The sequence below is a fragment of the Brachycentrus maculatus genome, unplaced genomic scaffold (genome assembly GCF_059751285.1).
Source record: "Brachycentrus maculatus isolate JH-2025_06_01 unplaced genomic scaffold, ASM5975128v1 h1tg000005l, whole genome shotgun sequence".
Lineage (NCBI taxonomy): Eukaryota > Metazoa > Arthropoda > Insecta > Trichoptera > Brachycentridae > Brachycentrus > Brachycentrus maculatus.
In genome coordinates this window covers 274,024-289,203 of record NW_028280760.1, presented here as the reverse complement: position 1 = coordinate 289,203, position 15,180 = coordinate 274,024, and the positions used below count along the sequence as shown (strand labels likewise).

At 29.9% G+C, this 15,180-nt stretch overlaps 1 protein-coding gene across 1 annotated transcript in view; it reads left to right on the top strand.

The window, feature by feature from the left end:
• Positions 1–11,345: 11,345 nt before the first annotated feature.
• dve (SATB1_N and homeodomain domain-containing protein dve) overlaps positions 11,346–15,180 on the top strand; it is a 111,980-nt gene continuing 108,145 nt past the window's right edge. The window contains exon 1 of the mRNA XM_088278256.1: positions 11,346–11,712. Coding sequence (XP_088134382.1) covers positions 11,629–11,712 — 84 coding nt within the window. The 5' untranslated portion in view covers positions 11,346–11,628. The remainder of the gene's footprint in view (positions 11,713–15,180) is intronic.

The window sequence follows — 15,180 nt, the reverse complement described above, 5'->3', positions numbered from 1 at the left end:
GATATGTTAGCTCATCCATCTTCGCTAATTCCTCTCAATTCTTGTACTGTCATGAGCTATGCATACCTGACCGTGGCTGCCTGCCTCGGGAATATTGGCTATCCGCGGTGCGCGTACCAAAGACAACATAAACGGATTCTGTCCGATACTATTATTTCTGTCACTTTTTGGGCCGAGTATAGTTCGATCGTTTTACGCTGGCAAATATTTATATATATATATATATATATATATATATATATATATATATATATATATATATATATATATATATATACATATATATATATATATATATATATATATATATATATATATATAATATATATATATATATATATATATATATATATATATATATTTGCCGAGTATAGTTCGATCGTTTTACGCTGGCAAATATTTATATATATATATATATATATATATATATATATATATATATATATATATATATATATATATATATATATATATATATATATATATATATATATATATATATATATATATATATATATATATATATATATATATATATATATATATAAATATATATATTTATGTATATATATATATATATATATATATATATATATATATATATATATATATATATATAAATGTACTTATACTTTTGCCTGTGATTTTTTAATTCAATTAACATTATGTATCACGATACATTAGTGAGTTCACATTGTTCTTATATATTTTTTTCTAACTGAATTAAAAAATATAACTAAGCTTCTACTTTTTGCTGCGTTTTAGACATAATAATGAAAAATGTTTTCAAAATCCCATAAGAGTTCTGGCAACAATTATATTATTTCGTGCCAGCGTATTCTGAGCCGACTATATCTAATTCCTAAAACCGTCTTAAAGTCAGATTTGAGCAGAGTGGGAGGAGCGACTGTTTCTAACTTCGTCATTTTCGCTTTATTTACGACTTAGCTGGCGTATTTGTGTTGAGCCGACACCGTTTATTGCGTTTAGGGCCATCTTAAAATCATCCCTTACCTGTGTTACCTACCCCCTTTAAGCCTACCTGAGAACAAACGTTAACAAAGGATATGGTTATGAGGGATGAAGGAAGAAAATACTCTATACAATGCGACACGCAGTGATACCACTGCCCCCCCTCCCCCCCCCACACACTTGTATATGTATATATATATATATATATATATATATATATATATATATATATATATATATATATATATATATATATATATATATATATATATATATATATATATATATATATGTGTGTGTGTGTGTGTGTGTGTTGCATAATTATTTTTTGTCAAATTCTTCTGGTATAGTTATAGTTACCTCCTCTTGTTACATTTAGTAGCATACTTACTGGAGTTTTCATCATTTTAGATAAATACTTAAATTATAATTATTTTCATGTTTCATTTTTATACTCATATTTCATATGTACGGACTTTCATATCATCTTATCATAAAAGATATGCATAGTTTCCATCCAATTAAACATTGGATTTAAATATTTAAATATTATATAATATTTAAATATTACATAATATTGAGAATATTACATTTTAGTAATTTTATATAGAAATGTAAATATCGTTATTTTCTTCTAACGTGGATATACATATTTTATTAAAAGAAATAAATTATTGATAGGTATTATTTTGTTATGAATATAGTTTTCGCAATAATGTGATTTTAAGATACGTTTAAATGTTTTTATTTAGCTTTTTTTAAATCGATTGACGCAAATAGAGTTTAAATTTTTGTATAAAAAATGTATTATGTAAAATATTACGCCAAGGTCATCTCACTTTTTTTCCAAGTGATCCATAAAGTGCAATATAAATGTATGTAAAACTTTATTGCGCAGTAGGAGGGTATGGGGTTTAAATGGGAATTATATTCAATGTCATGGATTCATTAATATCTCAAAATATACAAAAAAGAGGTTTTAACGGTGAACATTGATATAAGTAGAACGATTGATTTTACATGAATAAAATACCTCTAAGCGTTATTTTTTTAATATTTTATTTAACATTAGCGGTGATCAAAGTCTGGTTGATTTGTATGTGCAAAAATATGCAGAATTTTTTCTTACAATTGACGCAGGTAGATAGATATATTATACATAGGTACTTAACATACTATTAAGGCATTAAAAAAATATCCTTAATCCGACAGCTGAATGTATAAGTTAACTAAATCCCCATTGTTAGATGTGCTAATCCAATAAGTTAAGTTAAAATATGTCATTTGTAACCGTAATCTTCGTGACGGGTTTATTTGTTGAACAGGTACTATTTTTTTGGCCACTTTCCTAAACACTCTGTGCTTGGGTTATTATACACAATTATGCCTTGGTAATTTTATTTTTTTTTAAATATATTAATCGATGAAAAGTAAATGATCTTGTTGTTTATTTACTGTGTATGTGAACAGAGATTAATGCGTATTATTTTTTGCAAATTTATTAATTAAACTTCTTTTAAAAAATGCAATATTTGTGAAACAATGGTAATGGTAAAACTTTGGAACAGGTTGATGATTTCGTACATTTTGGTAGTATACATATTTTGTATGCATGGTAGGATTGCTAATGATATAGAAAGATACATTATATGATATAGAACAATATTTAAAAAATGCAATATTTGTGAAACAATGGTAATGGTAAAACTTTGGAACAGGTTGATGATTTCGTACATTTTGGTAGTATACATATTTTGTATGCATGGTAGGATTGCTAATGATATAGAAAGATACATTATATGATATAGAACAATATTTAAAAAATGCAATATTTGTGAAACAATGGTAATGGTAAAACTTTGGAACAGGTTGATGATTTCGTACATTTTGGTAGTATACATATTTTGTATGCATGGTAGGATTGCTAATGATATAGAAAGATACATTATATGATATAGAACAATATTTCGAAATTGAATCATGAGTACCTATATACAGAACAAAAGAATTTGAGTAGTGTGGTTCTTAATCATGTGTAGGATTGGTGAATGTTAAACGTGTGTAAAGTGATCATTTAAACCAGCCTATAATGGTCGTAAGCTCCGTAAATGCCCAGACTTCCATATCTTTAATCATATGTAAAGATGTCAAAAAATAATATAAAAATAAATCCGAATTGGAGATAATCCAGATTTGTGAACAAGTATTTGGACACACTCAAAATGTTAATATGGAATGGTTAGCGAATACTAGAAAGAGTGAATGCGCACTGAAATCATATGTAGAAAACAAAAGCCTAAGAGGAAGAGGGTAAGCTAAACTAGCAGTGCACACCAGAGCCCTGGTAGTAATCCTTATGAATAGAATTCGCAAAAGGAGGATGAAAAAAGACTTAATGTAGTCGATATACGATCATTTATGGTATGTATTAATTTTAAATCAAACACAGATTTTTTTAGTCTACTAAGTTGTATTTTATAAACAAAAACACATAAAAAATATTATTGTGACAATGGTTTCGCCTAGTTATGTCATTTTCAAACGAATGTATCACTCTAATGATCATTACTAATGAGCAATAATGGTGAAAAAAAGATATAATGCAAATCTGAGATAAGCATTAATGATAAAATCAAGGTTTTTGTGATGGTTTATAACTTCAAACACTTGTGTAAGTTGGAATAATTGTACAATATTTTAATACAGTTGTCGTTAATGTTTTTGAAAAAAACTGCCATAAATAAACTTTGTCATTTTGATTACGTAAAGAGAGCATCTACATTACTTTAATTGAAGCATAAAATGTAAATCTCAATAAACCACGACGTCTTTTACACCTACCGTCGTATCTTTCTGGAAAGATATTATTTCCTCTGGGGTTCTCTAAAACAGAATTTTTCTCCAATGAACCAATTTGTCAGCCCCCTAACTGAGAAATATGGTTTATCGCGTTATTAGCCAGAATATTCATCTTGATTTCTCAGGGATATTTATCTTGGGGGAGACATTTTTATGGAGATGTTATTACGCCGAATTAATGGACATTATGGGGCGGTGTTTAAGGGTGTATGTACAATCAGGTACAAAAGTCTCAAACAATGACTTTTGGAATAGAAATAGAAAACGTGAGTTCATATTGGCATGTACAAAGAGCTACAGAGACAAATTAAGTCCTTGGCGGCCATACATGTTATGAAATCTTTGTAAATTTATACTTATTTTGTTTCCTAAAAATTTTAAAAGTGTGGATGTGGGTGTATGTCTAAGGGATAAAAATAATATTTGTTTTTCCATAGTTTACAACTACTAGTTCTTATTTATCAGTCTGTTGGGAACCCATCCCCTTTTCGTCATATAAAAAACGGTTTGATGTTTGGTATTCGAGATGTTTGATTTTTTGAATACCAAATATCAAGTCGATTATTTCAAGCATGTTAGTTTTCTTGTATAACGTTTGGAGCTTTTCATAGTACTGTCCTTCAACCAGAATAAAAATAATTCATATTAAATAACTGACATTTCTTGGTGGAACTTCATTTTACATAATAAAATAACACCAAATAATATTAACTACATTTATTTTATTTGACTAGTAATCAGATTTCGTCGTTACGGATATCATCCGACTGAAGGGAGGGTCTGATAAAATGAACTTGGAGAAAAATTAAATAAATTCATAGTTTTCAACCCCTGCATTGATATGTATATAATATTTACATAATGTTGTCTAGCTTCCCGCCAGTCTGGTGATATCGGTAACGGCAAAATACGTAAATGTTAAATGCATAACAAGGCTGGTCACTGATCAAATTAAATAAATGTGTATAAAAATATAAAGTTTTGATTTTTTTGGAATTCATTGGATAGAAACAGATGACGTAAGAGGGGCAGTAAAGGTGATGGTAATTACAATCAAATGGAAAGGAAAGGACAGCAATGGCTAGGACACTGTAATTTGGATGATGTTAATTAAGTCCTTGTGTATTGAGCGTGCCCAAGATCGTTAGGGTCATTAAAATGTAAATATTCGAATAACATTGCTTATTTTTCCACTCTTACAAAAATCGATGTATAATTTGTTGTCGCAAAAGGATATTGTAGGAAGCAGCCGGGTTGGTCCGTCGGCGTGTCCGCGAAAGCCTTATAGTCCTGTCGCGCTCTGTAGCTCGTGAACTGAAGCTCGAACTCGATAATCGACGTTAACCTGAAGTCTTGTATTTTTTTGTATCCCGGGGAGTTGTCCGGGCGTCGGGTGGCGGTGGGCGTGTCCCCGGGCGGGCGGGGCGTCCCGACGCAGGCGCCACGGCGCTTAACGGATTAGGCGCCACCAGGAAGCGAGCCGGGATTGGCTGCTAATCCGGACACGTGTCCGCATTGGCTGCTAATCCGGATACCGGGACGGCATTGGCCGCTTAATCCGAATCGGAGACGCGGATTGGTCGGCTTATCCGCCGGATAATGCGCACTGGATTTAGCGCCGGAAGTATATCCGCCTATATCCTTCCGGAGTATGGGCACACCCCCACTACATCTATAAAGAAACTCTTTTCATATTGTATTCGGGACTTTGTTATTGTTGATGAAGTGATGAATTTGTTGTGTTCGTAATCCAAGACATTAATGATTACCTACTACAAATGAATATGTGGATATAATTCGATTCGTTTTTAAGTAATATTGTTTAATTATTTATTTCAACTTTCCAATTTTCCTTCGTTTAGCTAAGTTTTATATTTTCAGGTCTTTTTTTATATTATTCTATGCCACTAAATATGAATATTAAAATGGTCCACCTTCATAGTAAAGTGTCTAGTAAAACAGGAAGAGTCAGGAGCAAACCATTCATACAAAGCGATTACATAGAGATTTTAATTTGAATTATATCACCAATTTACTATGTGACATCAAATAAATAAAAAAATACATCGTTTTTATTCGAAAATATTGCAAATTAATAACCTAATTATTTTATTTTAGCACTCTCGGCGAATAATTCGTGCACGTATGAAGATTTTGCTGGCCGGTTATAATCTGAAAACACTGCTTAGGTTTATGAATATCAGTGTTATTAATTCATCTAAGAATCAAACCTTTGAAATTTGATACATGCTTTATGATTTGCATACATTTTCATTTACAGGCGTTTACATGGCTTATTATCTGCCAAAAGAAATTTAGACTTATACCGATCAAATGTTTGTTAACAAATAATTGTTAAGGTTACGGTCCTGCTAGTGTCGCTGACTTTTGATCTTAAGCTCTGTGGTTTGATCTCCCATTCGTCTACAGCTTGATTTAACTTGGTACTACCGAGATTTCAAAACAATTTTTTAAAATATCACAATTATGCATAATAATTTATTTCGACTAATTTATATTCAATACTTCGCATTTAAGAACTTGATCATTACTTACATGAAAGCGACCAATCTCTCGATTCTAATCCATTATATGAAATGAAAAACGTAGAAAAAATTAACACATCTGTGTATTTTTTTACCTCCTGTTCTCGTGACTCGTGATTTTATGGTTGGTTTCTTAATTTTTCATATGCATAAAAACATGTTCCATAAACAGTTTCGGTTTCTACAATTTATCAATGCTAAGATAAATTTTGTTCAGTTATTTAATGCAATACATGTTTTATAAGAGACTTATTTTTGAATATCTAAATTCAATCAGATCACTCCATTATGCTTACGTTTTGCCGAAAGGTCAGAATATAAACTCTGCTTATACATGAATTAATCCATAATACGGCTCCAGGGTATCTAAAAATCCGAGCATTCTAGTGAACTAACATGGGTGATCTTTTTGACTCGCAACCAGTGTACACTAACTTTGGCAAATGCGCCTTCAAATGAATGCTGTAAAAAAAATGCTGATTCATTTTCATATTTTTTACCCTTAATTGAACCACATATATTAAATTGTGAAATCGCCATTTTGGAAAATTGGACACCAAAACTGTTATTACTATTTGAAAATCAACCTCGAAACATCTTGCGCGATAGTCAAAAGGGGTAACCAATATACTTACTACTAAGAAAAAATATGACGAGCAATAACAAATGCACAACTAGCGTTGAGTGCGTTTCACTTTGAGGAAATCCGACAGCCCAATGCGATAATCCCTAATCCATTTCAGTTCTAAAACAAAACAAACATTTACCGGTTAGCCTTGAAGTATTCCCGAAAAGGTTGTCCGTAGCAGAATGTTTATTGGACCTCAGAGATAAGCTTTTTACTGCAGATTGTAAAGTTTTATGACGGCTTCTATTCGGAGTCTCCGTTCGGACGATATACATATAATGGCAATCGGATAGTCGCTAAACTCTAATCCATTCAGTTTTCAGAAAATCCTAGCTTTTATTGTCATCTCGCATTAGTTCTAGTCTGCAATCTCACGTTCCTACTATAATATTTATGATCTCAGAACAATATTGACTGTCCAAATTTATTACTATTATTGATTGAAAGATGACAATTCAAGAAGCACTACAGAAATATAATCCAGTGTTAGTTTCTACCAACCAATATGATGTCACTGGAATTTAGAATTTATGTGCGTATAAAATAAAACAAAATTAAGCATGTTGCGACTCAAAAAAAATGATATGTTATTTTTTAAAGCTATCCGCCCACAATGGTGCATAGGCTACCGCGTTGGATCGATACGGGTTTTAATTGACGGGCAGTTACTTAAAGTCCTGCGCTCTCGATTCTCTAGTGAGTGGAAATGTTTTATTTAAAAATATATATCGCACCATTTTCTAAAAAAAATCACCTCAAGAGCTCTTATTTGAATGCATCAATTTTTTCATAGTTGCAGGATTTTCCTTCTCTTATGAAATATTAAAAAAAAATATTCGACTAAAGTCTAACTTTGTGAAGAAAAAAATGGAAAATTTCAAATACATTTAGAAAAGCTTTCTGCTGTAATTACTTAAATTACGAATTTCAACCCAGATCTTAGTCTGCCAGAGATTGTATTGGAAAAAGTGGATTGCTGCCACTGGAAATAGATACAACATTCGAAATTTGATTACTATTTATCATGGGTAAATTGGTGAGTGTCCCACTGTACATATAGATAGTAATCACTTATGAAACCATAAACCTTACAAACCAAGCTATGATAGCTCGTAAGCCCAGTAAATATCCAGACATCCGTAAATCATACAAAATCAAAAGAATCTTGACCAAAATGCATGAAAGACGATTACTTTGTTTTATTAATTTGTTTGCTAAATCATTTCCACCATAATATTTTCCCCAATTCATTCACAGTGAAGCGCCCTTGAGGTATTTTTTTACGAAAATGGCGCTATATAAGTTATCCAATTTTTTTATTATTATTATTACTTTTTAGTTTTATGGAGAAATATGTTTGATGTTCACAAAAGTAAAGTTTTTTTTTTTCAAATATTTCAGCTTTTTGTTATTATTTAGATAAGTAATCTGTTCATGATATAAACAGAATAATTTCATAATGTTGTTTTGATTATGTTAAACTTATAAATTGCACTCGTCTAAAATAAATAAGTAATTAGTACTTTTTCCATCTCTGATATTCATGGTAAGTACTTATTGTTGCAATGATCACAGAAATGCAAATCAACAGATTTTGTGTAATACAAGAGTCTATTTATATTTATTTGCAAACGTAATCTTATTCCACCGAACACCGTTTGTAATTATATATGTTTTAAAAAACGTAATTTGGGTAATAAGAAATAAAAATTACTTATTACGAAATATGTAAGTGACGAATCAGTTATAATTTAAAAACGACATATTACTTTCTTTTTCAGATTCATTAATACCTATATTAAATCATATTTCCTGATATTGTAATATCCCAATAGTTACATATAAACATACTACATATTACGTACATTCTGCCTCGGTTGATTATTTTAACAAAATTTATATGAAAGAGATTTGCCTGTAGTATTTTTTTAGAAATGATCCTTCGGCATTAGTCGGCTACTTTTGAACTTCGTTGACTAGTTAGTATTAGTCACCGTAACACCGTCTCAGAGTTGTTTATGATTGAAATCGCTGACATTTTCCAAACCCTAATTGGTGCATATCTAGTAATTATTAGACAGGTAATCGAGTAGTCAAGTTAATCCTATTTTCATAATATCATCCTCTAGTGGGCAATTGAAGTCACTTCGAGGGTGATCAAATATTTGAGAGACAATAATATAATTCTGGGCTACAGCCGAATTTGAAAAGGGGGTTAGAAACAGGTCACCTCTAAATTTTAGATGAAATGTTTAGTGATACAACAAGTTTTTATTAAACACAAAATTACAAGATAAATTTAATTTAACCAACATTTAAAATTCATAACAGGATATTATAGTAACACTATCAAATTAATTCTACTGGTGATCTATAGTTCAGAAACGGTTAACAGGTTAACACTACTCCTTATTTCATCGTCCATTTGTCTCGTATACATGACATGTCCTATACCTTATAAGAAGACTCACATCCGGCATGGAAGGCCGGAAGATGAGAGGAAAATGCTGCCCGGTCAGAGCTTCCTGTCTGGTGGTTGTGTTCACGAATATCACTATTTAAGATTAGTAATAGAATTATTTACAATTTATTTGCGTTTTGCAACAGATAAGATAACTACAAGTACAAATACGCCCTAGTATTTACACCAGCTGTATGTGACATAATCCGATTAATCAGTCAAATTATATTATAATAAGTATTTTTGATAAAAGTTTATAATTGGAGACATATATCGATACCGTAATTTTTCTAAAATGCATATATTTTATTTAGAAATACTAGAGTATTAAAAATGAAGATTCATTTCCAATATCAGACTTAAAATTAAATAGTTCATACAATTTTAAACAAAACCTTTTTTTGATTTTGCTTGCGGACTTTGTGCATTTTTTCCCTAAAACGAATAAAATAATATTCAAATCATAAAAAATTATTAAATCTGAACACAAGGAAAAGTCAGATAATTAGTTAAAAAACAAATATGCACAAAAGTACTTTACACAACATTATTATTGTTATTATTTTATTAAGTGCAATGAAACTTTAACCTGGGAACAAAAAACAATATTATAAATCAAGTTATTACAGAATGATGCAACATCATTTCGATTCCATTTCTTTATAAAAAACTATATTGTTTTTACAAAGCTCTTTATAAAAACAATCTTCCAAGGAGTTTGATAAAACTATAAAAATTATAAATATTTTAAATCGCTGTTAATATACATTACAAAATTATGAATTATTTTTTACTCGCACCATATCTGCTTGGTGGCAGCGGCTCCCTAGGTTCGGTAATCGGCATTTTCGAAGAAAGGAAGCAAGATCAGTTGCGCGCAATACAGAGAACAAGAGAAGACTTGAACCCTTTACCCTGTTGGAACATATACGCGTACAGGGTAGGCCACCGAATAATTTCATTTTGACCACTTTTTTTTATAACAAATGACCAGCGACCGAGTTTCATCTCAACCGACATCGTCAGAAGGCGAAGCATAACCTTTTGTTAAGGTAACATATTATGGGTGTCAACGTAAACGAAAGATCAGTTTTTAATATACGCAATGAATATGAATGACTAAGCATTAAAATGACTATGACTAGATCTGCCGAGCTTAAGTGATCACTTTGCCAGCCAGAAATTATAAAAAAAAGCATTTTACCGATTTCTTACTTATTTAACTTATCCTTGTGTTTAGGCTATTTCATTTGTATTATTTTATTTAATGTAATTGACGATGAAGTCGACACTGCATCTATTAGATGTGACGCTCTACACACCAGGTACCTACAAGGAAAAAAGATTAATAGAGAGTTATACCAAGAAATATAATTATATCCATATTTATTTGTTGATGTTGTTTATTTCATTTGATTAAAAGAATTATGTACGTTTTGAATTTCTCAATGAGAATAATTGATAAGTATAATCAGCTGTATAAGATGTACGTCACAAAAATTATTGTTATTAATTCTATGCCTAATTTGGTTTATGCGCTTCATTATCTCTGTCCAATAGTCTTCAGTGGGCAGGGCTAGTGGGATTTCGATGAGAGTAATAATATAATAAAAGCAAAAAAGAAACTTTTTGAGCAAAGCGAGCGTTACCTTTTAAACTTATCTCTCGCCTTACGGTTTTCCCGCTCGAAGCTTCGAATGAAAATCTGTCTTACACGTATTTTCCGATCGCTTCTGATTCTCGGCTATTCCGAAAGTATACACTCGTCTCGTTCGTTCGTTACCTTTCAGCGGTTACGTGCGAAGGAAAGATGGTTTCTGTAAGGGTTGTTTCAGAGCCAGTGCGGTAGGGTGTATCGCGGGAGACGCGAGGTACATTCAGTTGCTCGACGGATGTCGAGGCGTCAGCACGGGACGGTGGGTCTGTCGTCAGTCGTCACGCTTCTCGCGCGCGGTTGAATTTGTATGTTTCGTCAATTTGTAAATACGGCGAATGGTAAAAGCTTTCACGTGCTCGAGTTCATAGATTATTGTGTTTTTAATTTGTGATAATTAAAAAAGACTGTCGTGGTTTAAACATTGTTAAATAAAACATTAATTTTAAACAATGTCAATTATATCGGGAGTTTTATATTCGTGAAGTTCCTTCCGTTCTTTTCGGCCATGGACTTCCAGAGCGCCTTGGAGACCTTCGCAGAAGCCTGGGTAGCTGCCAAAACCAACCCTGATGGATCGGACACTGCTCAGGTAAGATTTAATTATGATGTCATATTCATCTGACTGTTATAATGAGTAATAATAATAAATAAAATGAAAACAACATTTTGATTTATGTAAACATAACGTAATATTCAAAATAATTTTGTTTGTAATAATTATTAACTAAAAAATGGAAATGTAAGTATGCATTTTAAAAATACTTTACTATGCAAACCTTAAAAAAATGCCTACCGATCTATCTCGTTTTTTTTTAAGATTATAATTTGATTTTAAAAATACACAGACTATTATATGATACCACCAAAAAAAGGACACGAAATAATTTCAAATATGTCATTTTTATATTGAGGAAAATAAATTACCGATAAATCGATTATTAAAATAAAGTCATGCAGATTTATTTAAAAATTATGGAGATAATTAAAAATGTTTTTTAAATATTCAATTTGCCATTAATGTACGCTTTTATTGGTGATATTTTTTTGTATTTATACTCGTATAGGTGCATACAAAATTTATGCAACCTACCTATCATAATTTTATGGGACGAATATTAAGTACTCCGAAGCTTTATCATTTTTATTTTTAATATTTCCTGTAATTATTTTTTTTAAAGATTTGATCTGAAATTCATAGTCGACTGTTAAATATTCTGACTTTGAATTTAATAAACTCTTTATTTTACTTTATTAACAAAACTACAACAACAACAAAATATTTTTTCTAAATAAAAAAAAATCAATTCGTTGACTTACATTTTTTACATTAATCACATTTCACAGATTTATTTTAATTCTATACGTTGTTAATTTACATGCATTTTTAATAAAATATTCACATATTCGAATTACATATAGCAAGGGAATGATAAAATAAACATATGATGAAAAGATAAATATTAGGAGCATCCTTTAATTGTTTGTAATTAGGCATAGCTATCTATTTATAAGTTGAATGAATCGAAAAGTAATAAAATCTAGCAATCATTTTTAAAATCCATCAACGAATTTAGCAATAAATACAAAAATAAACTTAAAATGTACCTATCGAAAATGCCGCCGGAGAAATATTTTTGATGATTGTTGATCAGCAAAATATGAATATAAAGTTACAATACCTACCGAAGGTAAAAGGTACTTTTATCGGGCATCGTATCCAATTTTACTGACAGTTTATGGTAACCTCAAAGATCAAATTTATTAAATTGATACTTATAACGTAGGTAAGTCGGGTTTATATTTATTAAAAAAATATTAAGACAAATTTATCGATACGAATAAATAAACATCCATAAAACTAAAAAATATGCTTTAATTGTCAGTATAAATACACGTGGAGGTAAGTAGGTACTCATAATCTTTTAAAAAAAATCCATATATCACCAAAAACGATTTTTACTGAAATGGCGTTATGTTAACTATCCCGTTAATAATATAGTATGGATACGTAGTTAAAACAGTTTCATCGGATACGTATTTGTAAAATAAGCATATTTCTCTGAATAGAATCGTATTCTTACATTAAAAGTGATTTTGTTTGATTTTACACACTAAAATAAAATGAAGACTGTTTTTTATTTATTAAGTTCCTTTAATAAGAAATTATTAAATCACACATATTTATCACGTTATCAATCACTCAAGATGTTATCAGTGAGTATAGTACATCGGTAGAGTCCGTGATTTGATTTTCACTCGGTTGTTTGGAAATGTTTGCTGCGGATTATCACTTAAGCGGTACCTACTTATCGGGGATAAGATTATTGTGCTGGGATTTTTCAAATTATTTACAAAACTGATATTCTCAATAATCATGATTATTCTGTTTCTAATCAAATAAATAAATATAATTTGATCACTGATTGAAACAAGATATAAGAATAACAGTAAGTATACGTATTTTCATAGTGATTTTGAACATGTATTGGAGAAATAAAATACCTAAATGTGTTATCAAAATTAAATTATGTTATAATTTGGCAATGTTTTACCAATATTTTTAAAAAATTACATATTACATAAAGGATTTGTACATTGTAACACCATTTTAGAGTATATGATAAATTATAATAAAGATACATTTTTAAATTATGCCATATTTATAACATAAACTTATTTTAACCAGCAGATAACCGTCGGCTCATGCTGACTCTCAAAAAGCTAGTGTCTATTGCATTCAATCAACCGCGGAGTAGGATAAGATATTGAAATAAATAATAAAAAGTTAACATTCATCCTCAAACATATAATTTGGACATTTTTTTCTCGCGGCACATCTGACTGCTAGCAGTTTGAATTTTTAACTAAAGAAAGGTAGCAATATTAATAACGCGTAACACAGTAAATATGAAAACATTCTTTACTCTACATATGTTTACATTTCAGCGAATAGCGTAGGACACCATATGAGGTTTGTAGAACTAAAATTTTATGGATGACAACAGATTTACCTTTTTAATAAATCTAAATATGTATAGAGTGAAACCCCGTTTAACGTTGTAATAAGTAATAATATTCTGATTTCCCGGAATCTACCGCGGCATTAGTATTTTTGATATCGCCCAAGATTTGCTGGTTAGATACTCGCGGTTCATTTAATGTTTTTACAGTACTTGTTGAAATACGCACAAGTATTTATGTGATAATATCAATTCGGTTAGTGCTATTTATTTTAGTAATAGAACTTATTTTGCAAGGATGTATTAAAACTACTTCAACGTTTATTCTGATACGATTATTTATATTTACTGTATCGCTCAATATAGAGACCGAAAAATATGTTAAAAAACCATTGCAACGATAGAGTTTTTCTAAACTTATATTATAATCTATAAAAGTTATAATGTAATATTTTTTCTAAATTAACTTATATACTGTGGTATATTCTAGAAACGCATAATGTCCATTATTTGACGAAGAGCATTTGAGAATGTATGTATATTTTGAATGTATATATATTTATATAGAAGTTCTTAGCTGTAAAAAAAATGTGTGTGTATATGTATGTACGTGTATATGCATATTGTATAATGGCTAAAATTAATAATAATAAAAAATGCTGCTGACAAATTGAACTCACCATCAAAATCACAATTTTTCTTAAATTTATGACACTCAATTGAAAATATGATAAAATTAGAATAAAACTACAAAAACTATATTTTTGAACGTTTTTTTGTGATTTATGACTATTAAACAACCGTTATAGAGGATTTTGAAACATACTCATTTGTTCATTGTTGTTGCTTGTCAGATTAATTTAATATTTATTATTTGATAATTATTTAGCTGAAAGGTAATGTCCCTCACTATTCTCGTCAGTCTCCGTAGTGTAGTGGTTAACGTATTTTGTTATCGCGCAAGGGGTTTAAGCTTTGATTACTGGGTGTTTAAAATAAATATATTTATATATATATATATATATATATATATATATATATATATATATATATATATATATATATATATATATATATATATATATATATATATATAT